At 38.3% G+C, this 26,466-nt stretch overlaps 1 protein-coding gene across 2 annotated transcripts; it reads left to right on the top strand.

Annotated features, from left to right (window-relative positions):
* The first annotated feature begins 1,602 nt into the window (after nucleotides 1-1,602).
* On the top strand, nucleotides 1,603-24,859 carry nadsyn1 (NAD synthetase 1). 2 transcript variants are annotated; one of them, XM_036586758.1, is made up of 21 exons: nucleotides 1,603-1,788; nucleotides 1,975-2,035; nucleotides 3,943-4,059; nucleotides 5,042-5,095; nucleotides 5,248-5,337; nucleotides 5,474-5,525; nucleotides 7,652-7,740; nucleotides 8,163-8,280; nucleotides 8,450-8,581; nucleotides 10,210-10,281; nucleotides 10,430-10,554; nucleotides 12,815-12,863; nucleotides 13,921-14,023; nucleotides 15,156-15,324; nucleotides 15,902-16,037; nucleotides 18,221-18,327; nucleotides 19,468-19,599; nucleotides 21,252-21,321; nucleotides 21,745-21,873; nucleotides 23,117-23,293; nucleotides 24,642-24,859. In XM_036586758.1, the coding sequence occupies exons 1-21, from the start codon at nucleotides 1,704-1,706 to the stop codon at nucleotides 24,678-24,680; spliced, it is 2,106 nt and encodes a 701-aa protein (XP_036442651.1). In that variant the 5' UTR covers nucleotides 1,603-1,703; the 3' UTR covers nucleotides 24,681-24,859. The 2 variants fall into 2 exon arrangements, with proteins under 2 accessions (XP_036442651.1, XP_036442652.1); XM_036586759.1 differs by lacking the exons at nucleotides 1,603-1,788; nucleotides 1,975-2,035 and having other exon boundaries at nucleotides 4,013-4,059; nucleotides 5,042-5,106; nucleotides 24,642-24,817.
* Nucleotides 24,860-26,466: the final 1,607 nt, after the last annotated feature.

Raw genomic sequence — 26,466 nt, 5'->3', positions numbered from 1 at the left:
TCCAATCAGGATAAAGCGCAGCTGACATCAACATCTGTGATTGGACAGCGATGGCCTGAAGCCATAAGCACCTGATGAGGCTTTTGCGCTGCTTCATCAAGAGCGCCCATCTGCGCTAGATTTACGCAGTGCAATAATAATTAAAAAACAGCTACACTAACGTGTCCTGAAGGCTATGCTAATTGATATATATATATATATATTAATAGCACATGAATTCTGATAAATTAACCTCTACATTGAAATTAAAAAGTCCCTAAACAAAATATCATAAAAATGTTTTTCTTATTCTCATTATCCAGTAAGCCCTTTTAAAAGTTACCATAAAAGCTTACAATAAAATAGATATTATTATTCTTGGAAGTAAAAATGCTGAAAATGCTTTATTTATTCATGATGATGATGATGATGATGATTCGTAGTAGTAGTAGTTTTTTTTGTTTTTTTGTACTCCATATTTTGAGAACAGTGCTGGAAAGGTAGGCTTTTAAACTTCCTTTTTTGTTTTAAAGAATTTTAACACAGATTCTCTCACGTGGAATTAGCCTCAAATGAAAATAATAATACAGAGAATTAAAAAGAACCTACATAAACATTCTTCTTGAAAGTGTGAAAATGTCAGCACAACTTTGTTTTAGTTGTGCTGACTTGGGAATATTTTTAACAGTCTGTTTTTAATTTAAATTGATCTTATTTACTGATTGATTGATTGTTTTTTTGGTCATTAAGTTTGTGGCTAGCTTGACAGTCAGGGTTAGGGTCATGATAATGGTTTGGTTAAGTTTGAAAATGTAACAGCTCTAATATTTTGCGCACATATATAACTCTGTATTCAAAGAATAGCTAGTCATCCCAATTAAAATGTGTCTAAGCACGAACAGCATTTCAGATAAATTACACAGAAAATCAATTATTCTGAAGATCTCAGACAAACTTTAATAACATTTAAAGGCGAATTCCACAATTTTTTCAACATTTCTTTTTAAATTCAGTCGATGAGGTGTAAACAGAGTCATTCAGAGTGGTTTGATGTGAAAAAGGTTAATTGTAGGGAAACTTACAGACTGATTTCTTTACAGTGGTGGTGATAGGAACCAGGAGTCACCATGTCTACAACACAAATATAGACATTTTATATAGTATCCCAAAACATCAGTGAACCTACACGTGTCTTCTGAGTTTTTATATGTAATGATGACGATGTTAAAATGGTCATAAATCTGAACAAATACATTTAATTTAAAATAATTAAATTTCATTTAAAATAAATTTCAACACCCTGCATGTACCCCTTCCATGAATGAATTAAAAAAGTAGATTAAAATATATTTTACACCAAAACAATCGCAAAACAATGTATCAGAAATCAGGCAGCGTATATCTAACCGTGTCATGTAACAACTTTCTATGCAGGTGCTTTCAGAGACACCACCACAATAAACAATTCCGACTGTAAATTTCTATAGAACGGAGCTTTTCACACCAAACCACTTTGTTTACATCTCAACCATTTAATTATGTAGAATTAAAAAAAAAACCGTTCACATATAAACCAGCAGAAAGACTTTTATTTTGGCGTTCGACTGACGGAACCGTAGAGTTGGAGAAACAGTGTTGCTGGTACAGTGAGAGGGGATCTGAGCGTTACTCTGTGGTTTATGCTCCGCTTTAAATCTTTCTAAACTGGTCCATTTTTCGACAGCATGGGTCGCAAGGTTACATTAGCCACGTGCTCCTTAAATCAGTGGGCTTTAGATTTTGACGGAAATGTGCTGAGAATACTGAAAAGTAAGTTTTGCTCGTAAGTTGTTCTTTGCGAGGAAAAGACTGGGGCTGAGTCGGTTTGCATGCTGCAGTACTGCACGTTCATTTGGCTGCATTATTATAAGAGAATCATTTTCGAGGTGTGGGAATATAACAGAGCACCCTGACCTGGTTAACCTGGCTAACTTTGACCTTGCTCTCCTTAAACAGGTATTGAGATAGCCAAAGCCAATGGGGCCAAATACAGACTGGGACCAGAACTGGAAATCTGGTAGTTGCTTTATTATCTAACTTAATAGTATATGATTACACCTATTATCCACAGGTTTATTATTACAATTCTCTAAGCTCCTGTTCACTTCAGAAAGCCTTCCTGTGCATGCCTGAAAGCTCAGTTAACCCACTGATGTCCTGTTAGGGCTGGGCAATATGACAATATATATTGTTATTGTGATAAATTATGTAACAGTACGATGTAATATGCTTTCCTGAACATATTATGCACATCATCAGTACATCAAAACACTGACCAACTGCATGTTTCATTATAAACAGAGCAAAATTCGTCCCGTTGAATTGGATTTTGTGCAACGCGGCATGTCAGATACTGAATAAAAATCATTGTGTACATGTTTTTGATAATATTTTCAAATTGTAGCGCTGCTGATCCTTTTGTCTCTGTTCCAAATGATCAAATGTGTGCAAAAATTAATATTCAGATATTGTGTATCATGAGAATTTCTTGAAGTACTGCCTTATTATATTTTTGCCTTATCACCCACGTCCCGTGTCCAATAACTAAGTTTAGTATAATAAAAAAAATCTTTTTTCTGAATGCTCTAAGGTGCAAAGTTTGTCTCAGATGAACATCTAACAGTGCTAATTTTAAAGGACAACTCCATCGATTTTTGAATGATAATTGAATGGTTAAGATGTAAACAGAGTCATTCAGAGAGGTTTGGTGTGAAAAGCTCCGTTCTAGAGAAACGTGTCAGGTCAGAATTGTTCACAGTGGGGGTGATAGGAACCAGATGGCCATCTCTAAAAGCTCCTCCACAGAAGGTTATTACCTGAAATGGTCTGAGACATTGTTTTACGGTAGTTTTGTGATAAATGTTTAAAAAGCGTATTGTGTCTAAAATGTATTATAATCAATTTATTTTAATATATTCATGGTGGAAGAGTGTTCTAAGGCTAAATAGTCCCCAAAGAAAACTATTTTTTTTTTCAGATTTACCATTTTTTTACCATCAAGAATACATAAAATGGCTATATTTGTGTTGTGCACATCGGGAGCCCTGGTTCCTGTCACCACCACTGAAAAGAAATCAGAGCCTGGAAGTTTTTCTAGAAAGGAGCCATTTCACATTAAACTAATTTCAATCACTTTGGTTATATCTCAACCACTGAATTATGCAGACATTTTGAAAAATCGGTGGTATTCCCCTGTAAATTTGATGCATATTCCATATGATCCCATATGATCAAAAATCAAATGCAATATGGTATATTAACTGACTCACTTTTTATTTTTGGTTTGATCAGTTTTTAATATTTGTATTATATTTGTATTATATGTTAGATTTTGCTCAGGCAAGTTCAGAGAACATAAAAAAGGACATTTAAAATTTCTGATGTGGACATTAGTGGGTTAATCAGTGTCCAGCTCTGTTGTTTAGCTTAGTTTTAGCTTAGTTTATGGATGTTTATACTGTTCATGATTACGTATTAGAAGTGACTGCAGATTGATGGCATGTGAATGCTTTTTGTTCTGGACACAGTTTGTATTTAGTCACAGTTTAAACCAGTGGTCACCAGTCCTGGTCCTGGAGATCTACTTTCCTGCGAAGTCCAGCTCCAACCACAATCTGCCACACATTCTACAGCTAATTAACTTCTTCAGAAGGCCTTGATTGGCTGGATCAGATGCAATGGCATCAGGTAAAAGGGAGGGGCATCATGTTGGATGCAGGTTGAAACTAAACTCTGCAGTAAAGTAGATCTCCAGGACCAGGGTTGGTGACCACTGGTTTAAACAGTTTTGCTGGACATAGCCTTTCATTGATGATGAGTCTGTTTGGAATATCTAGAATAGACTTAAATGCAACTCTGATTGCCTGTTTTGTTGACAATGAAAAGCACAATTTCTGTTTTGTTATTGTTTTGTTGTATTATTAGTGGATACGGATGTGCTGACCATTTCTATGAATCGGATACGCTCCTCCACTGCTTCCAAGTTCTCAAACAGCTGCTGGAGTCCCCAGTGACCCAGGACATTATCTGTGATGTTGGCATGTGAGTGTCAAACCTATATCAAAATGTTTATTGAGTCTAAGGTTGTTACTGTTGAGTATATTAATAATCGTGGAATCTACCTGTCACGTTTGATGGATTATTGATTATTACTGGCTAATTGATTCATTTTAAGACCAAATAATAAAAAGGACTTATAAGTAACAAACCATGTATAGCCTTGGAAATTCCAGGATACTTTATCGGCAAAAATATGTAAACAAAAAAAAAAACACACAAATGGTTCTGTTTCTAGGGTTCTGTTTCTTACTGTAAAAATAGTTTGTAGAATTTAAGATATAGACATTATTATCATACAGACTGCCTGGTAGTCACTGCCACTTCACTAAGAAGGTCAATTTAACTCGCAAACTCGCCCCAGCCTCAAATTCTGTCCTTCGATTCTCGAATCTGTAGAGTCGCCCTTTTGCGAGATCTTATGTGGCTTACATACAAAGTTATGAGGCTATGATAAGGGGTTGAGAAACACGTCATCTGCCTCTCACTGTCTGTAATTGGTGGATTTGTTTATGTATCTACATTCTGTGTAAAATTGACTAATGGACACTCAGGAAATCACTAAGGGCTGACCATCACGTCAGAAACCCTTTATTCTTCATTCAGTCGACACTGGAGACACGTGTGAAATGGTGTGATAAAAGTTCATAGCTTTTGAAGTTGCTTCAGCAGCGGTTTTGGAAAGTAGCGACAAAAAAAAACACTGCATTTTGATATTAAACATATGGGTATCATGTTATATGCAAGTGCCGTTAAAGGTGAATTTAAGAACATGTGCACAAATTGGGAAAAAGCCCCAGAGTGTTACATTCATTATTGTTTTTAGTAATTAAAGTAAGTAATCAATTTGATTTGTGATGAATCGTGATTAATCGTGGAAACCCTAGTTGAGTCATGACACCTTTTAATGCATCACTGAATTGATTACAGATCAATGCAAAGTAATGCTTATTTCTTCTCTCCGCAGGCCTGTTATGCACCACAATGTCCGCTATAACTGCAGAGTCCTTTTCCTGAACAAGTTAGTCTTTGGTATTGACAAATCAAATAAGTATAAATTCTCTGTAGTACTAAAAAATGTCACCATATCTCATCGATTACTTCGCTTATAACCATAAGCCGATATAGGTCAAGCTTTACACGAGGTAAACAGTACTTTTGCTGTTGTGACAGGAAGATCTTACTGATTCGGCCAAAAATGCTTCTGGCTAATCATGGAAACAACAGGGAATTCCGCTGGTTTTCACCCTGGAGTCAGCCCAGGTACATAAACAGTGTTATGCACTGATTATTTTTTACCCAGCACTTTTTTAGGGCAGCATTGTTTAGCATAACCAGAGTACAGGACTCTTAAAGAATCATCCAGCCTGAGCAATGTGCCTGTCCTTTATTTTCACAGACATGTTGAGGAGTACTTCTTGCCTAGAATGATCCAGGATGTGACTGGACAGGTAAAGTATGCCATTCCACTGTAGGCGATGTGGTAACAATGAGGATTCAGTAAAGCGCGTTGTGCAATTAATAATGTTAGGAGCAAAGCCTGCATGAGGATCTTTTATCCACACTGAAAAGACTTGCAGTATTTCAGCAAAAAAGACTGATGATCTGTGGCTTATTTGTGAAAAGAGATTCAAAGTAAAGGTTCGGCTTTAAAAATGTACTCGGTTTTCCTTTTAGTCCTAATGCAGTCAATCAGCCAGGGCGTGTGAGCTGTTCAAAGTTTGCCTCTTTAGTTTTGCACTGGAGCTACAAGGCTAATGTAATGGAAGCTTATACCATACCAAATAGAATACATACATACATTATCTAAACCACCAAATAGAATAGATAAATAATAATAATAATAATAATAATAATAGTAATAATCATCATCTAAAATAAAAATTTGAATAAAGGACATTTTGGTCTGACACACATTGCTGGTTAATTGTGCATATGTTCGTGGGTGGAGATCAATGTCATAAGCAAAAACTGTTGTCAGTTGCTTCTCTATTAGTTGAAGGCTACCTAAATACAGAATTCATAACACATGCATGGGCATTGACTAAAAATTTTATGAACAGAATACGCCGGTAATCAAGAGACGACAGAAGATATTACATAAATGACATTATATTGACATAAGTGCCTTTAAACTAAACTAACAGACATTTACCATGTAGCGGAACTTATGAGAATCCATGAATCATTTGAATAGAATATTTATAAAGCAGTACTTGGATATTTATGAACAACTTAAGCCAGTGATCGCAAGATGACATAAGATGTTTTATGTAGAAAATGGCATTTTATTGTCATAAGGGGCCATAAACCGAAGTGACGGATATTTGTTCCATTTATACAACTGTTAAAACTGATTATGGTCCAGTTACAAGCTTCATATATCAGTACTATTGGAGATTTTGAAGCATTTGGCCTTAAGTGATCATTTTCTTACGTTTTTTTTGGTCATATGTATGAAAGGACATGTTAGTTTACAAAATACAGTACTGGAATAAACGAGAAATACTCTTGGTAAAATATTACTTAAAGCTGCGCTATGTACAATTTGGGGATTTGGATGTGTAAAGACTTGTGAAGTGGTTCGAAAAACTCCGACATCGGCTTTACAGCAGTGCACACACCATATTTTAGTGTGTTTTTTTTCTCCTGACTCCGTAATGCTACTTCTTTCAATTTTTACAAAATAATCTTACATAGTGCTGCTTTAAGGACACTTATATCAATATAATGTCATTTTATTTAAGGCTTATGCATGAGCTATGAAGTTCCTATGTAAGTAGCCTTCAAATTAAGTCTTACCTCTATCTTACAAACATTAAAAAAAGATTGGTATGAGTTTTAATCAAATCAGTTGCTGTACTTATATATCTTTAGAGCTGTATTGTACAGGTATGGATGTGAGTTGACAGCAGCAATTAGTTCCTTTTTCATTTTTAACATCAATGTGAGTGACTGAAGCCCCGCCCCACACTATCAACTATTAGCTGATGCATGGGTACGTCAGAGAACTCAAGTCAGGCTTTTTTAACAGACAGCAGAGCATGATTTCCACAAAAATTACACAATGCACTCTCCTCAATTTGTGTTTGTTGTGCAGCAATGCAGGATTTGCATTAAAATCAATGGCAAGAGATATTTATATTCTTTTTCGACAAATACAAAAACATGCCAGTGAATGCAGCCTAATGTAGATAACAAGTAATGAAAGCTTATGCTGCACCTATTAGTAGCCTCCAACATGCATGCCTAAATCATTGCATACTTGCTTTGAAAAAGGTTGTCAAGTGATCTTAAATAGTAATGCTTATGTAGTTTTTGACACTATATGTCAAACTATAAAAATGGACGAAACCGTATTAATTTGTTAGCTACACTGGCCTTGGTGCAAAACTAAGGACAGAATCTTCAGACACCTCAACTGAATGTCTTGGCTGAATGACTAAGGGGAAAATTGTGTTAATTTGATTTGACAATGTTTTTAAGGACAAGGTTAGTTTACAACAGCCTCATGAAGTAATCAGTTAATATCTTTATTGAAATGGTCGAAGTTCTGTCCAATAATCCTCTCCTTCAGGTCACAGTGCCATTTGGAGATGCAGTTCTCTCCACTAAGGACACCTGTTTAGGAAGTGAGATCTGTGCTGAGCTGTGGAACGCCAGGAGGTACTGTAGCATGCAGAAACTCATGTACTGTGCACACATGAAACCTAGAAGCTTGCACCTTCCAAGTGATTAATAATGCTAATTAATATCGCTGCTGTCGGAAGAAAACCTTGTATCTCCATTTTTGTCGTTTTTCAGTTTTTGGCATGATTTGAAAATACCTGTTGTCCCTTACATGGTGTGTAAAGTTGATGATGAACAGAGCAAAGGAAACGGTCCAAAATGACTTGGTAAAAATTCTGGTTCCATTGATTTACATTAAAAGTAAAGTATGTTTTTTCCTTCTCCTGTAAAGTTTTGGAGATACAAGGTTTTGTGCCGACAGCAGTGATATACTTAAATGGTGCAGAGCATGTTTATATATGTATGTAATGTTATAACAGCTGTTTCTGTAGCGCTGAGGACTGTGTATGTTTTTTCAGTCCTCATGTTGACATGGGTTTAGATGGCATCGAGATCTTTACAAACTCCTCTGCCAGCTATCACGAACTCCGCAAGGCTGACCAGAGAGTCAGCTTGGTGAAATCAGCCACTACAAAGGTCAGTTACACATATATGTGGCTGCTCTAGTAGAGAGAAGTGTGTTTTTACTTTGTCACCACTAGCTGGCTCTGCTGACCACACAAAGAACAACTTTAACTGTATTTTACAGTCAAGCTGTACTTTAAAGCTTATGGGAATGATTAATTATTGAGCTTGTTTGTTACAGAGTGGAGGGATCTACCTGTTTGCTAATCAGAAAGGCTGTGATGGAGATCGCCTGTACTATGATGGATGCTCTATGATTGCCATAAATGGAGACATTGTGGCTCAGGGCGCGCAGTTCTCTCTCGATGATGTGGTAAGAAACTTGGTTAAGTTGTCTTGTAGAGTGTTGAGCTACCAAACTGCTTTTTTTTTTTTAAACATTGACACAACATTGTTTGATCTGTATGTTATTCTCTATTTTATATACAACTATCATCAATTGATTCCAGCCAAAAATTTATATCATTGTATAATTAAAATTTCTGAAGGTTTTGGGATATGTAATTTTGAATAAAACGATTTTAGGTGCTCAGTGACTTATTATTTTGGGATATCCCTTCATTTTTAACGACAAAAGTAAATCTGAAATATGTTATTATGCAAAAAACCTATGTGATGCTAAATGTTGTTTCGTGTTTCTACAAAGCGGATGCTGGAGTTTTACGCAGCAGCTTTTTTGTTTGAATTTTCTATTCCACCTTAAGTGAAGCAGCCATTACATTCTAGCACCTGTACAGGTGCCTGAATGTCACTGCTGTACCATTTAAGGTGGAACAGGAATTTTGAATAAAATCCCAGCTTCAGCTTTGTTGAATTTCTCAAGTCATTCTTCTCATTCGTGTGTCCCACACATTCGCGCCTCTGACCGGCAGATGGTGCAGGAAACTGGAAAATGTTACAGTTCTACAACTGTACCAGAGCTTGTTTTGTGCGTAAGGCCTCGACCGCAGCCTCATCTGATGCAGCGGACCAGGACAGGTGACTGCTCAGGCGATACGAAAGGGAATTGCAGCAGTTGCTCTGGTGTTAGGCTGTGTTAGGCTCGGGCTAACCTTTAAAGTCTGGCCATTCCTTTATGTCCACTGCCTGAAAAGAAAGTGGACTGCTTCAGATGTATTGGACTTGACAGTAGGAGGTGATTGAAAATTTGCTGCTTTTTTATTTTCATTTGAATTGTGACTGAAACATCCCTGTCTCAGCCAACATTGTATTATATGTGCTTATTTGTAGCATACTGGTGTAACGGCTCTGACAAAACTCCTGTGGAAGAATTTCAGCTGGTATAACAAATGAACCAGTATATCACCCACTGCTGTACTCAACACACAAACTGTTTTGTGGCCAGTAGCAGAATAAGAACTGTCATGCAAACAGAAGATTAGTAAATCAAAAGGATGCACCAATGTGGGAACTGTGGGCTGATATCTAATATGTTTATGTACAACCCCAATTCCAAAAAAGTTGGGACGCTGTGTAAAATGCAAATAAATGTAAATAAAAACAGAATGCAATGATTTGCAAATCTCATAGACCCATATTTTATTCACAATAGAACATAGAACACATATCAGATGTTGAAAGTGAGACATTTTACAATTTTATGAAAAAAAACATGAACTCGTTTAGAACTTGATGGCAGCAACACATCTCAAAAAAGTTGGGACGGGGCAACAAAAGGCTGGAAAAGTAAGTGGTACTAATTAAAAACAGCTGGAGCTAACTCACATGACTGGGTATAAAAAGAGCATTTTAGAGAGGCAAAGTCTCTCAGAAGCAAAGATGGGCAGAGGTTCACCAACCTGCAAAAAACTGCGTCTAAAAACTGTGGAAAAATTTTTTGAAAAATGTTCCTCAACATAAAATTGCGAATACTCTGGTTTGTACTAGGCTTGTATAAAGTCTAGTTAGCAGGTGTTTTATTCATTTGTTTCTGATGTTCAGGAGGTCATCACAGCTACTCTTGACCTGGAGGATGTGCGCAGCTATCGAGGAGAGAGATGTCACCCACACATGGTGAGGCCCTGTAAGGAGCATTTCAGAAAATGTCACACGTTATTGTCAGATGCCAATGTTAGAGTAATTCTGTGCTCTCTCTCTCTCTCTCTCTCTCTCTCTCTCTCTCTCTCTCTCTCTCTCTCTCTCTCCTCTCCTCTATCTGCAGGAGTATGAACACAAACCATATCAAAGGATCAAGGTCGATTTCTCCTTGTCGGACTGCAAAGACATCTTCCTGCCCACCCACCAGCCTGTAGAGTGGGTCTTCCATTCCCCTGAAGAAGAGATCAGGTGCTCCAGCCCTCATTCCTCTAGAGCAGGGGTGTCAAACTCAACCACTGAAAGGGCCATATTAAAAAATCTCAGCGAATCTGTGGGCCAGCTGTGTTTTTATTCCATTTTTACTTGACCTGAACGGGACCTTGTTTATTCAAAGTATGCCAAAACTGCAACAGCAAAATAGGCATTAAATACTTATTCAGAAATAATTCTAAATAATAATAATAAATAGTTTTTTTGTAACTGCCTGTTTGCTTGAACTAGACACCAGGCATCTTTTCTTGTTGTGTAACCGCTGGCCCATAGATTCTAGTTGGGGGGGAAGGGGGTCAGAACGCACACTATGTTGCATTGCATGCTGGGGACTGTAGTGCATCTCAGGGTGAAACAGGCTAATAATTCTGTGGTCCAAACAGGACCGTGTTACAGGCCTGACCTGGCCCGCGGGCCTTGTATTTGACACATGGGCTCAAGTGCATAACTGACATGCCAAAAATTGTCCAACATCCAAAAAGACCTATAAAAGTGATCATTTTTTGTTTATAGATCTAAAACAAACATGCACAAAATACAGATAAATGATAATTTATCATGCTGAAAACTGTGAAAAGGACCAAACAGAGTGATTAGTCATTATTCATGTACCATAGATGTGCCTGATATGTTCATAAGTTTAACAAGAAAAATGCAAATATGTGCATTTGTTTAAGTTTGTAGAAAATATGATTGAGATGCAGAAGTGTCAGTTTGGTTAACCATCTAATACGCAGTGTAATCTCACATATTACTCAGTACTAGGCTTGTTAGCTTAGCACCTCTGTGTCTGTCACTGCCATTAGACACTTTCAGTGATCTTGCTTTTGATGTACAAATTGGATTAAATCTACCTAATAATGATATTAATGAGATAATGTGGCTGTGTTGTTTTACTGTAGTTTCGTTCTCTAGTTTTGGACCTGAGCTGTGAGGCTAACGTTGCTAATGAGCTACTGAAACAATAAGCACCAAGAAAACCGCATACCTAAATTATCATTTGAGTTGCCTCAAACCATGGCAAGGTGTGACGTATGATAAAATTTATGCACATATTCTGCAAAAGTATAGGCAAAATATAGGCTTCATGGTTTGAGGAAGGTGTCTTATAGTATAGGTACGCTGTTGGCACAATGCTAATTGTTTCCATTACTTGTTAGCTACGTTAGCTTCAAAGCTCCAGTGTAAAACTAAAGAAGCAAACTTCAGACACCAAACATGTTTTGGCTGATTGGCTTACTTTGAAGTAAGGAACAAATCCTATAAAGAAGTATTGCTTTAAGATATCTACCACTGCCCATGCCAAGTGATTGTTTCCCCTAAAGGGGAACCCCACCAATTTTTTCAAGATTTCTGCATAATTAAAATTTTTAAGATGTAAACAAAGTTATTTGTTGGTTTGATGTGAAATGCGCTGTTCTAGAGAAACTTTGAGTTAGAATTGTTCACAGTGGTGGTGATAGGAACCAGACGTCTGTAGCGTTTAACACCTCTAACAGCTGCTCTACAGAAAGTAATTACACAAAATGGTTATAAATCCGCTGTCTGGTTTTAGATGTTATTTTGCAATAGATTTGTGATGACGTTTTTGCCTAAAACATCATGTTAATCCATTTATTTTAATCCATTCGTGGTGGACGGGTACATGCAGGGCGTTGTAAGGCAAAATAGTCTGTAGAGAAAACAAGATTTTCCACTATTTTACCATCATGAGCATTACATATAAAACTTAGGACATGTGTAGGTTCACTGGTGGGTTCGAATAGTAATTAAAGTGGCTGTATTTGTGTTGTAGATACTGTTACCCTTGGTTTTTATCACCACCACTGTAAAGAAAGAGCCATTCCACATCAAACCACTCTGAATTAACCTTATTTACATTGCAGCAATGGAATTATGCAAACATTTTGAAAAATCAGTGGAATTTCCCTTTATCGTTCTTCATGAGCACTTAGTCTTTTTTTGTCACTAGAAGGCAAATTAGAGGTTTAGGATTTGCCGTGTGACACTTATTTCTCCCTGACTGCCTTCTTTGTCAGTTGTATGGGTTGAAGAGGATTTCAGACAGAGAGGTGATGTGAGAGGAACATAAGAGAGGGAAAGTGGTGTATTATACTGGGCCCAAACAGCTACATACAGTGTGCTGAATTACATTGTCAAAACACGATAAATAGTTGTGTATACTGTGATTATGTGTACTGCTTGCATGCCTGTATTTATTGTTACATTTCTTCTGTAGTCTTGGTCCTGCTTGCTGGTTATGGGACTATTTAAGGAGGAGTGGTCAGGTGAGTGTCTGTTGTTTGTGTGCGTATCTGTGTATATGCATGCACATGTGTATGAAAGCCCCTGCAAGAGCATTTCTAGGTGGATACAGTATTGTGCAAAAGTCAGAGGCCACCCTTTATTAATTTAATTAGATTACGACCCTCTTTTTATATTGTTTTTAGCTATTATTAGATTATCCACCTGCACAAGGAGGGAGAAAGTCAAAGGAAAGTAAATGAAGAAAAATGAATGTAGTTCAAAAAACTTTTAAAAGATACAGAGAAAACAGGACCCCGAACAAGACCTGGTAGACCACCAAAACTGTCATCAGATAAACATCTTTGAGAGTGAGGAGAAAATCAAGCTGCTTCAGATCTGAAAACATCCACAAGTGTTTCTGTCCATCCTTCCACTGCGAGAAGACGACTCTAAAGGATGTGGAACTGTCATGAAGACCTCACTGAGAAATTTGCAAATCAAACAAAAAACTGCTGGAGTTCTCAGAAAAATACTCACCACTCCAGAGTCCAGACCTCAGCATCATTAAATGTGTTTGGGCTTACTTGGATCATGAGAAGCATAAAATGCAACCAACCTCTAAGACTGAACTGTGGAGGTTTGGAACAATATCCCTGTTAATTTGTGTGAACTAAAGCTAAAAGCAAGCTGTAATAAAGGTGAAGGGAGGACACACTGAATGCTATTTTGCCATGAAGTCTCTGACTTTTGCACAGTGCTGTAGATGAGCAGACAGACAGATGAGTAGATACTTTGAAGTGCTTGAGGGAAAATTACCTACAACTCAACAGACACTGTTGTATGACCCTAATCAAGAAAGGCAGCCATAACAATATAGTAGCAGAACAACTTTCTGAAAAGTAGATGTAAAACTGAATAGGTAGTCAAAATGTATAACAAATAAGAACAGGTACAAAGCCCATGCTAGGAGCTGAGTACCTATACAGTTTTTTTGGTGGTTCAACATCTTCCCAATTCTGACGTATGTTGTTTAGTCTCCTGAGAGTTCTAAAGCTTGCTGGCTTTAGAAATAAAGGCTTTACCTGTTTGTGCTTTTAGGCTGGCTTCCTTCTTCCTCTCAGTGGTGGAGTAGACAGCTCCTCCTCAGCCTGCATCGTCTACTCCATGTGTGTGCAGGTCTGTCAAGCAGTCAGAGACGGCAGTAAGTTAGATGGCAAGCTTACACACTCATAGGCCCTGTTTATACCGTCTCGAGTTGTCTGATCACAAGTGGTCATCAAGACATTTAGGTGTTTACACCTGGCATGTCCGTGGGCCTTGAAGATATTTCTATTGACCAATTGTGATCGTTGGATTTTGTGACTCACACACATTTCGCTGCTGTCTGCACAAAACCTTGTATCTCCATTTTTGTCATTTTTCAGTTTTTGACATAATTTGAAAATACTTGTTGTCCTTTACATTGTGTGTAAATTTCATGAAGAATGGACCAACAGAAACGGCCCAAAATGACCTGGTAAAAAGTCTGGTTCCATTGACTTACATTAAAAGTAAGGTAGGTTTGTTCCTTCTCTTGTGAAGTTGTCATTTTGGAGATACAAGGTTTTCTTCCGACAGCAGCGATTTGCTTCTTCAGTTTCTTGCTACATTTGTTAAAACAAAATATTCTGCAAGTCCATGTTCGTGTAAGGCCATAGACATTGGACAACAACCCATTTGGACAATGTCTTTTACAATGTCTTTTGTTGTAAGCATTTCCGTATTTATGGAGAGTAATTAATGACAGATTACAGTACTTGAGCACATTTCAGTAAAGTCTAGTATTGGTTTGGGTATTTAAAATAACTATAACAAAGTAAAAAGAAAAAGAAAAAGAAAAAATCTCAACTTCTAACCTAAGAGGTGAAGCTAGCTAGCTAGCTGGTTGGCTAAACTTGAGCAAAATAGAACTTCTCTTAGCTAAACAGAAATAATCTTATCCAAATAACTACTGTGTTTTTAGGTTCTCTTAGATTCTCTTCTTATTTGTTTCATTTAAGAATGATGGCAGCTCACTATTAAATCTAATGTAATGTAAAGTTATTAACTAGCTAATGTAAGCATACCCAAGTAGGGTAATAGATAACTTTCGTAGTCGATAAACTTAGTGAAACCTAGAGGACATTCTTTCTCTAAGGCAACATTAATGAAAAGCAACTTAAAGTAACTGCTGGAGAAGTTTGTCAAGTAATCAACATTAGTAATACTGCTTCTTAATACTTTATCGTCAGTAGCGGTACCTGTCCTCTTACTGAACTAAGAGTTTCCACTATTCTTTCTCCCACCACTTGCAGATGCACAGGTGTTAGAGGATGTTCAGCGGCTGGTGTGTGATGCGTCCTACAGGCCAGAAGACCCCCGAGAGCTGTGTGGACGGCTCTTCACCACTTGTTACATGGCCAGTGAGAACTCCTCGGAGGACACCCGCAACCGAGCCAAAGAGCTGGCTGCCCAGATTGGAAGGTCAGACAGACTAGAATGGAACTATTTAGGTGGATCACGCTAAAGGGTTAATGCTCCAGAGTTATGTACATGTTGGCACATGAATATAATGAGTAATAATGACAAAATCGCTTAGGTCTAAGTCCTAATTGTTTAGCTGCGCCCTGTACTGTTTTTCCTTTTAACACACCTAATCCAAATCATAAGCTAACTGCCGAGGTCTTCATGACACCATCAGCTCCACCAAACGTGTACTTGGAGAGCTGGGTGGGTGTAGATAGACTTGGATTGAGAACCACTGATCTCAGTTGTTTGAGAAACATTATATATACTAACTTAGAAATACATTAAATAGATTGTTTAAGTTTTACATGGGCTTATAAAAATGGTCCAAAACTCTTCTTACATTAACCCCACTGTTATTACACACTTAAGAATAGCTTAATAACGTAAGAATAACATGACTAGTTTACATTGTTGTCCATGTAGTTGCACAATTTGAAAACTTGTGTAATGTAAACCTTTAACGTTAACGTTTGTTATGACCGTGATGATATGCTGAGAAGGTGAAGACCCGTGTTTTTCTTTCTCCTCATAGCAATCACCTCAACATCAACATTGACATGGCAGTGAAAGGCATGTTGGGAATCTTCTCCATGGTGATGGGGAAATGGCCAAAGTTCCGTGTAAACGGAGGGAGCAGCAGGGAGAACCTGGCTCTGCAGAATGTGCAGGTGTGATTGAGTTTTTCTCCCCAAATCCCACTCATAAATGAATTTCTTCGCAAGTAAAATTACATCTACCTGTTATGGAATTTGGGAGCAAACATTTCCAACCCAATCATTTCTAAATAGAGAATTTAATAAAACTTGGAAGCATCTAGCCGTGAATATTCTGTGAAGAATATAATAGTTTAAATTGTGAATAATGAACCATCATAAAGCAAGTAGATGTTTAGGCTGTCATTGTGCAGATCAAAGGGCAGATTTGCGTTGGTGGCGGTGTCCAGCAGGTCTGTTAAGAATTATGAAATATCTACTAAGAACTTCACAGAGGCTCATAATTAACATATGGCAAGCACAACATAAACCCCTTATTTAGCTTATGTCATTTTTGCTCACATCCTTTTTTGTTTGGAAGCTTTTTGCTGACAGAAGGAAAAAAAATCACTGTTTATTCGTAATTGTGTTTTCCTTTCTGTTTCTGGGAGCTGTTTGTAAATATCTTTTTACTTTTAATGTTCAAAGTTTGACTTTTCATCTCAAGATAATGACTTGTTTTCTCAGTGTTTTGACTGATTTTTTTTTAGCAAAATAATGACTTGCGATGAAAAAATGAGATTTCCTTGAGATTTCAACCTAAAAAATGACACATTGTTGAAATTGTTAAGAAAATGAGTCATAATAACTCAAGTGCAGTTTACTTTCATGTAGGTTTCAAGCATTTGTTGCACAAATTGCACAAATGTTTCACCATGTAAATCCAGCGCAAGTCATTTCAGAACGTATTTGAACAGGGGACGTTGACTGAAACACTGTCATTCATTCTGTAAAAGAGTAAAATCACTTTACTACCTACAGAGACGTATTAAGAATTTAATTATTTCAATTAGTTAAGGTATTAATTGCTGTTGCATGTTATTTAGTGAAAGATCTCTGAACAGTAGTTGAACAGCACTGTATTTTGGTAATAATCAATGCAAGACATACTTTTAATTGAATCTTTACTGAAAAACACAAATAGTCATTCACATGCTTAGCTGCATTATGATAGGCTACCTTCTCTCTCTCTCTCTCTCTCTCTCTCTCTCTCTCTCTCTCTCATATCACAGCGAAACAGAGATATCCTTTAAACCAATCTTTAAGTTCACATGGTTTATCAGGAGTGCTAATTGCAGGGTGCATCTGACCTGAATCTTGCTGCAGTTGACCCCACTGAACTGGCCTTATCTTCTTATCTTTTTTTTTTTTATCCGACGTATCCCATCAGAAAAGCCCGGGCAAATTGTGCTGAGTGATTGTCTCTCCTCAGGATGTTTGCTTGCTCGGTAACACAATCACACCGCAGTGCTGACACGGACGTTGGTCTGTTTGACACTCTTGACCTCAGAGATTTGGGTGTCCAAGCGGAGTTTCTTCACTTGTACATGCACAGCATACTGAGCTGCGCTATAAATGGAGGAACATGTGCACCACATGTCTGTTCTGCTTTGCTTGTCAGCATTATTTGAATGTGGCGTAATAGCTGCATTTGCAAAAGAGATGTGTATGTGTTTCAGCGCAGACTTAAAAAAAATGAAGAAGTTTGTTTGTTTGCTAATTGTTGGGTATGTTACTTGCTAGCTGCGTTAGACTCCAGTGCAAAACTAAAGAAGCAAACTTCAAACACCCAGTGTGTCTTGGCTGATTGACTAAGGGGAAAACTGGGCAAATTATTTTTTTTTCTCCAAACTCTCACTTTAACCATTCTTGAATAGTCGAAGATGTTGAATAGCTTAGTTTGAGCACCCCCGGTCAAATGACATGTTTTGTTGATTTTCTGGTTAATTCATTCTCTACAGGGAATAGACGTAAATATGCCCTTTTTCCTGTAAAGTTTAATGCAGAATTTGTATTTATTTGCTGAGTTTAACAAGCTGAAAAAAATGAAACATAAATATAAAATCTAACCCTCACCCCTCAGGCCACATTTTCTGTTTTTCCACATAAGATGTTTAGCAAATACACAGTATTTGTGCATTAAAAATGGATCCTCTGTAGAGGATGTGTACTTAAATTCACTTAGGAAAACCAACAGCCAAACTGACACACACATTGACTGTATATCTGTGTAATTATGACTATATATTGACCTGCAGAGACTCCTAATCCAAACCTCCCAGGTTCAGTGTGTGTTTGTGTTGTTTTTAACCTCCCAGGCTCGTGTCAGGATGATTTTGGCCTACCTCTTTGCCCAGCTCTGTCTGTGGGCTCAAGGGAAACCTGGTGGTCTGCTGGTCCTTGGCTCAGCCAATGTGGATGAAAGGTTTGTCTTATAAAGACGGTGTAACTCATTTAACGTTTTAGAAGTCTAGTTAAGTTGGCTTGACAAAGCAAACTTACTGTCCTGTGCTTTTTTTGTACAGTTTTCACCTTAGCAATGGCCTGAGATACCATGGCAAAGGCCTAGCAACACATTAACAACACCATAGCATTGCTTAGCAATATATTAGCAACCACCTGGAATAACATAGCAACAGCCTTGGAACATCTTTGCAACCACATGGGTTACCATAGCTATGACTTAGCAACACCTTAACAACCATATAGGAGAACCTAGCAACGGCCTAGTAACACCTCAGCAACTACCAGGGTTAATGTCACAACAGCCTACACCTTAGCAACCACCTGGAATACCATAGCAACAGTCTAGCAACACCTTAGGAACCATCTAGGATACATGGCATTGGCCTAGTAACACCTTAACAACCTCCTGGGATACTATAGCAATGGCCTAGAAATGCCTTAGCAACCATCTAGGCTTACATAGCAATGACTTTGTCAAGCCAACTCAAAGCCCATTCACTATGTAGTTATTATTGATATTTTGCTATACTATTTAATTGTAATTATATGATTACACCCTTTTTTATTAGTAACACAGTAAATTACGTTTACATTAGAGATGGCATATCTGTATTGATGGGTACTGGAATCAGGCAGATATAAGCAGAAAATGCTGGATTGCTGGAAAAGCTGAAAATTGCTCATTTTAAAGCTTTTAGATGTAAAAAATATTGGATCGGTATCAGCAAAGAAAAAGTCATTATGCTATCTGTAATTTACACTTTGCCTATTGTATCAACAGGTTCAAGTCTGCTCTTTACATTTATTTCAGACAGTTACAAAAACTGCAAAAAATTTAAAACGTTTTTTTTTCTTTCCAAAAAAAAAGATAAATTCAATACAATTAACCTAGAAATATTTATTATTATGTCTTCTCCACTACGTGTGAACACTAATGTGGTACCGAAGAGAGGTTTGTTTCAGTTTTAAACTTAAGAAATAATTAATAATGAAACACTGTGGTTTTTATAGAAGTGGTGGTAAGTATATTTCTAAAGGTTAAGCCACAACAGCACATTTACCCACAATGAAGCCTAAAAAACATCTTCTGCTTTCTCAGTTTGACTGGCTACTTCACAAAGTATGACTGCTCCAGCGCTGATATAAACCCCATTGGAGGTGTCAGTAAGATGGACCTGAAGCGCTTCCTGCAGTACTGCGCAGAACACTTTCGGCTCACTGCTCTTAAGAGGTATGTGGTGAATGGAAACACAGCTACACGTCATCACACCCATTAATACAGCAGAGCTTTGAGTCATGTCTGTGAGATGCAGTGGAAGACAGACTGTGTTTAGTGTAGCGAAGGGGTGTCAGGGGAATCAGAATGTTTTAATACAAAACAGATTTTTTCATTGTGTCATGAAGGTGGCCTTTTGGAGGTTCTGTTATAACAGCAACAGTAATTTGCACTAGGGGCTGGAAATATGGCAGAAATACAGGGTGATTCAAAAAGATTCATCCAATTCCAAAGCACCGTATTTTTAAAACCGTGAGGTGCCTAGGAACCAATCACATACCAACTGAAAGAGGGGGCCACAGAGTTTCTGACTGTCCCCGGAAGATGTCTCCCTTCAGTCTGAGAGGAGATGGTAACCCTGAGCAGAAAGCGTTCTGCGTTCTCCACTTCAATAAGAGTGAATCCGTCATAACTGTGCAGCATGATTTTCATCAGCAATGAACCTCCAACAGCTCAGAGCGTTCGTCGTTGGTTCCATAACACTGGATGATCACCGAAATCGCACTGAAAGAGCCGAGTGCAGCGACACCCGACATGCTCAATGGAGTATGGGATGAATTTGACCATGGCGTTGATGTTGTCCGTACAGCTGGAGGAGGTTCATACTGAGAACTTGTACAATTACATTATAAACTTTATGCTCATTTAAACCATTTACAGTTCACTGCGTTGTTCTGTAATGATTTACAAGTAAATAAATCATTTTAAAATCAGATAAATCTTTTTGAATCACGCTGTATAACGTCAAGACGTTTGAATGATATTTGATAGTTGTCATGATATTTAGTTTTTCTGAGGTTAGATAAGTTGGAACAGACAAAAACTGTGAATACAATCATTTTTATTCGATGTTTAACACACTGACTACATCTAATCAAACATGTAACCTAACCAATAAAACGAAATAAAAAAGTGAATAAAACTGAATAAAAAAAAATCATTATTAACTGAATAAAAAGCAAATAGCGTTGATTATCTCATAAACGTGTCACATGTCAAGGACTGGGATATGTTAGAAGGTAAGCGGACAGTCAGTTCTCGTAGTTGACATGTTGGATGCGGGAGAAATGTGCAGGCATGAGCGACTTTTACAAGAGCCTAATCATTTTGGGCAGACGAGAGGGTAAGAGCCTCTCCAAGGCTTATGAGGTGCTCCCGGTCAGCAGTGGTAGAGTACCTACTGACAGTGGTCAGAAGAGGGACAGACCAGACCACGAATCGGCAACAGGCAACAAAGGCCATCCCGTCTGGTCCGAAAAGTCAGAAGGGCTACTGTGGCACAGGTCACAGAAATTTTTAATGATGGTTATTTGAGGAATGTCATTAGCTGTAGTGCATCGCACCCTGCTATTTATGGAGCTGCGTAGCCGCAGACCAGTCAGGGTGCCCTGTACTGGAGGATGTAGAGGATGTTTTGTGTATCTGTCTATCCGTCCATCTATTTATCCATCCATCCATCTATGACTGTATCTATTTATCTGTGTCACTGAGCTTCGATGTACTATATGCTACAAAACAGGGCAGACAGAGTTTAAGCTCAAACTTTGAATGCAGGGGTCATACCGCCATTGGAAACTGAGATCTGTCTTGTTCTTTGTCCTTCGCAGTGTCCTGGCCGCCCCTCCCACTGCAGAACTGGAGCCCCTGACTGAGGGCCAGGTGTCTCAGACTGATGAGGTAATGATGAGTCACAGAGCGAGAGGGATTGAAACACCATTTACAGCAGCAACATAGAAATATGTATTCCTCATAGGAGACTACATTTTTTGAGGAGCACTGTAACTTGAACATGATCATGTTTAACCCTTTAAGTATCCAGAACCCACCTGCAGGCCCAAAGTGTAGGATGGTGTAACATAGGTACAATAATATTGCTCCAAAAAGTGTCTCCGTTATACCATCAGTTCAGGTTTGCGCTGTCTGTTGTCTCTTTATGAAATGTGACTTTCCCACACCTTTATGAAGTAGTACCCACCACTTCTCCTTTTCTTTGTGAATGTGCAAATCAAGTCTACTTGCACACGTTGTGTGTGATGTGATACTGTGATGATATAATGCGACCTCTTCCTCATTCACTCTTTCCTCGAACATCTCTCTCAGGCTGATATGGGGATGACGTATTCGGAGCTGTCTGTGATTGGCAGGCTCCGGAAGATCTCCAAGTGTGGCCCATACAGCATGTTCTGCAAGCTCATTCACTCGTGGAGAGAGACCTGCTCTCCTTCACAGGTCAGACCCCCTCTACACTGGAGTTTGATATATTTGTACAAATCTGATGAGATCCTGCTGTTCATGTCAGGGTTTGAACACGTTTATATATCAGTTCTCAAACATCCGCCAGGCTGAGGTCTGGTTCATTTTTTTTCTATTTGGATTTCTCCCACCATTAATAGCCTGCATGTACATCAGCTTTAGTTTTTTCTTCTTGCTTTATCTTTCACTTTTTAATCTGGCACACTGGAATCGTTTGTGCTCCACTGAAGTCCACAAGGGCAGCATGAGAACAATAAATACATTATGCCAAGTGTTTCAGGCTGGGATGTGGTTTGAAGGCACTGATAATGAATAAATGTGTTAAAGTGGAATTAAAACCTAAAGGGGAACTCCACCTTTCTTTACATTTCTGCATAATTCAGTCTTTGAGATTTAAACAAGGTCATTCAGAGTGTTTTAAAGTGAAATGGTGCATTGTAGAGAAACTTACAAACTCTTCACAGTGTTGTTGATAGGAACCAGAGGTTGCGACGTCTACAGCACAACTGTACAACTATTTTATATTGTCTGTAAAATGACCAGTACATGTAGAAATGTCTTCTAAGTTTTATATGTAATGTTCATAATGGTACAATGGTGGTTACTTTGGTACTAATTGGGCGCAGAAAACCTCTCTGACTTGAATAGATATTAAAAAATACATTTTAGGGCAAAAGTTCCTCTCAGAACCATCAGAGAACAATGTTTAGGTTGTCAGGCAATGTATGTGTGAACACTTCGTGTAATAATTGTCTATGATGTAACTTTGGATTATTAAACGCTTCGGACGTCTGGTTCCCATCTCCCCTGCCATGAATGATTCTGACTTAGTAGGTTACTCTGTCTATCTAATTTCACATCAGACCACTCTAAAAGACTTTTAACATCTTGATGACTAAATTATGCACAGAATTTGATAAATCAGTGGAATTGTGAATTTTGGATAATTAGGCTATTCTTTTTTTTTTGTTGTTGTTCATTAATGATGTAAAGACGGCTGTCATTGTCGCTAAAATGAAAATTAACCGGCGCGATCATTATGAATGGGGAGTTTTTTGGTCTCTAATTTGAGTCTCTTGTTGTTTCTGGTTTTGGTCTAAATTGGATCAGGTTCGGACAGAATTTTGTTGGGATACAGTCAAGTTTAAATTCAAAATTTGGTGTTGCTTTTTTTTTAATTAGTTCCCATTTGATTCTACTCTTTTCTCTCTGTTATCAGGTGGCTGCCAAAGTGAAGCACTTTTTCAAGATGTATTCAGTCAACAGGCACAAGATGACTACAGTGACACCGTCCTACCATGCTGAGAGCTATGGCCCTGACGACAACCGATTTGACCTCCGTCCCTTTCTCTACAACACCCGCTGGTCCTGGCAGTTCCGCTGCATCGATCATGAGGTTTGATATGCCCATGTTAATGTTTTGTCTTCTTCTTTTTTTTCCAGTTTTCTCCCCAATTAAGGCGTAAGCCATTCCACCCACTTGTTAGGACTCACCCAATCACATGATACCACCAGCGCTAGGAGGGCGAAAGCTAGTACAGGCTTCCTTCGAGACCTGTGAAGCGCCACCGCATCTTTCTGAACGTCCACTGATGCAGCGTCTTTGGACAGCTGAAGGCTGTTGGAGGAATCTGCCAACCCAGAGAGAGTGAGGCCAAATGTGCTGTGGCTGTAGCATCACCAGGGATCAAACTCGCGATTTCTTGATGATAGGGCTGACACGTAGATGGCTGCACCACTCAGGAGCCCTCTACTTTTGTTATTTACCCTGTGCACTAATTCATGCACATTAGTTTATCCATTGTTCTCCTGCGAGCACTGTCCCGAACAGGCTGCTGAATTATTGCCAGCTTCAGCTGTGTGCTTTGCTTGTTAATGATACTTCACACTTGATGTACTTTAGTAATAAACCAATTCATGCTTTATCAAGATAACCACCAAAAAACATGCAATTTGACTATATTTGATTAAGAAGGCACTCTACAGTCGCAGAGTGGTAGCCACATACAGTGCGCGAGCAGCTGGTCCTCACTGTGGAATTAAGGATGGTTCGGTCTGTGTAAATGCTGTTAAAAAAAACGTTAGTGTTTTATCACATCACTTTGAAGGCACTAATTTTAACACATTTTATGGTTAACTGGACAAAGAAATGTGCTAACAAGTCATAAGAACCATGTTTCCATCCAAAAGATCAAAAATGCTGTAAGAGGTTAGAAATCATCTGTAATATTTTATGAATGTTGACTTTTTTACTTAACTTACTGAAATATTGTGAAAACCTGCATTGGCAACATTTCTTTCAGGTGCTTTTTACAAGAAGTACAAAAGTACAAAGTACAAAGCATGCTGGAGAGGTGGAGCTGGACTGGGGGGGGTGAATCAATCAATCAGTCAATCAATCAGTGACCAGCACAATCACTAGACCAATTCTCAGTTAGGAGCAGCAGGTGAAATGCTGATATAGTCACATGCAAAATCTGCCTGAAATGTGCAACCAGTTACAGGTTGGGAGAGTGGGCCAGAATTGACACTGACTATGTAAGAGACTGATGTGATCCCGACCTGACAGGACTGATGCTATTATAAGACAAGAGGACGTACAAGTATTAGAAAAGAAATGATGCATTGTCACTAATATTTTGTCCGGCGAGCTCATAATCCAACATAGATCTGAAAGGATGATGGATGTTTGCTGGTGTTTGGAACTTTTCCTCACGATCTCAAACATGTTCTCTCTTTCACAGGTTTCCATGATGGAGGGTGAATACGTGGAACCTGTCTAACGTCCTTTCTTAGTGACGATCATTTTAAGATTCTACTTGCATCGTGATTTACTGGAATCCTGTTAACTGTAATCCATGTAACGTTTTTAAGACTGTTGTCCTTACTTTGATCTTCACACTCAGTTTTACAAATCTTTTGTACTGTTTTCTACAAGGTTAATACAAAATAAAGCAAACAAACAAAACATTTGGGTTGCAGTTGTTTTAAAGATTTGTAAAAAGGATAGGCAATAAACCAGCATATTGCTGCTGTTGGAAGAAAACCTCGTATCTCCATTTTTTTTGTGTTTCAGTTTTTGACATAATTTGAAAATGCCTGTTGCCCTTTACATTGTATGTAAATTTTATGATGAATGGACCAGAAGAAACAGCCCAAAATGACTTGGAAAAAAGTCTGGTTCCATTGACTTACATTGAAAGTAAAGTAGGTTTTTTAACCTGTAAAGTTACCATTTTGGAGATACGAGGTTTTGATCCGACAACAGTGATATAAATGAAGCTACACTCAGATTTGGGGATACTCTGTCTTACTCTGTCAAAACTTGGTGAAGGTTGTGTCTTCCGGGGATATGAATGAACCGAGTCCGTGCATGAGACGTCGATATGTAAAGACGTATGACGTGGTCTGAAAAACGCCCACAAAATCTGACCTATTGGCTCTGACTTTTAAGTGATTATCTCTAGTTTTAAAGGGTGACTAGCAAGAGCGCATAGACACCATATTTAGGCTTTTTTTGTCTCAATTATGCTACTTTCAATTTTCTTAACAAAATCTTGCATAGTGCTGCTTTAATGTGTAGTTATGTTTCTAGAGCAGGGGAGTCCAATCTTACCTGCAAAGGGTCGGTGTGGCTGCAGGTTTTCACCCCAAACAAGCTGAAGCACACCTGATTCTACTTGTTTAATCAGTCGGCCTCAGTCTTCAAACATTTCATCAGGTGACCTCCTGCCTTGTTGGAGTGAAAACGTGCAGCCACACCGGCCCTCTGAGGATAAGACTGGACACCCCTGTTCTAGAGGAAGGAATATTAACTGGTGGTTAATCAACTTTATCAACTCTGTTAGGTCATTTATGATTTACTACAAATGTATGTCAACATCACACATTCTTCATCTGAGATACGATCTACACTGAGTGTGAATGCAGGAAGTCTTGATTTGATTGACTCCAAACCACATTTGTACAAAGATAATATAAATAGCTGCAGTGTTCTCCATCTATGTGAGGGGGTGAGGGGGCCTCTAAGGACGCTTTCCCTGGGGCCTTGTGAGCCCACGATCTGTTCGTGAACAAGGCCTTTATGATGAGTGACTCGAGAGTCACCTCTGTCTTAAAGCCCATGCTTTTTATATACCTCATTTGCTTTAGTGTTTCCATTATTTGGTCCATTGCTTGCATATTCATCACTGATTGAGTAGAAACTCAATAGGTTTTCAAAGAGGCTATGAGGTGTGTGAGTGTGAGTGTGTGTGTGTGTGTGTGTGTGTGTGTGTTTGTGCTCAGGATGTGGATGATTCTGCGGTTTTAAAATTGACTTCCTTCACAAAGAAGTGTGAAACGGTCAGGACCCCTGACATTCAGCCTGAGAACGTCATGCTATCCCTACCATGCCTTCATAATTTCCTACTATACTGGCTTGCTTCATTTATTTCTTTGTTCATTTTCTTGGCCAGTTCTACATATGTATAATTTATTAATTTCATGTTTAAGCAAACAAGGCTTTACTGGCATTTTTACAGTAAAGACATCATAACATTTGCAAATGCATACAAATACTTGCTAATC

The sequence above is a fragment of the Colossoma macropomum genome, unplaced genomic scaffold, assembly GCF_904425465.1.
Source record: "Colossoma macropomum unplaced genomic scaffold, Colossoma_macropomum, whole genome shotgun sequence".
In the NCBI taxonomy this organism is placed as follows: domain Eukaryota; kingdom Metazoa; phylum Chordata; class Actinopteri; order Characiformes; family Serrasalmidae; genus Colossoma; species Colossoma macropomum.
Note: the sequence above shows the minus strand (reverse complement) of the source record. Positions and strands in the feature narration are given on the sequence as shown.

Coding starts and splice junctions, on each gene's coding strand:
- nadsyn1 (XM_036586758.1), top strand. CDS start 1,704: ATGGGTCGCAAGGTTACATTAGCCACGTGCTCCTTAAATCAGTGGGCT. Junction 14,024..15,155: donor TCAAGCAGTCAGAGACGGCA/GTAAGTTAGATG, acceptor CACCACTTGCAG/ATGCACAGGTGTTAGAGGAT. Junction 15,325..15,901: donor CTGGCTGCCCAGATTGGAAG/GTCAGACAGACT, acceptor TTCTCCTCATAG/CAATCACCTCAACATCAACA.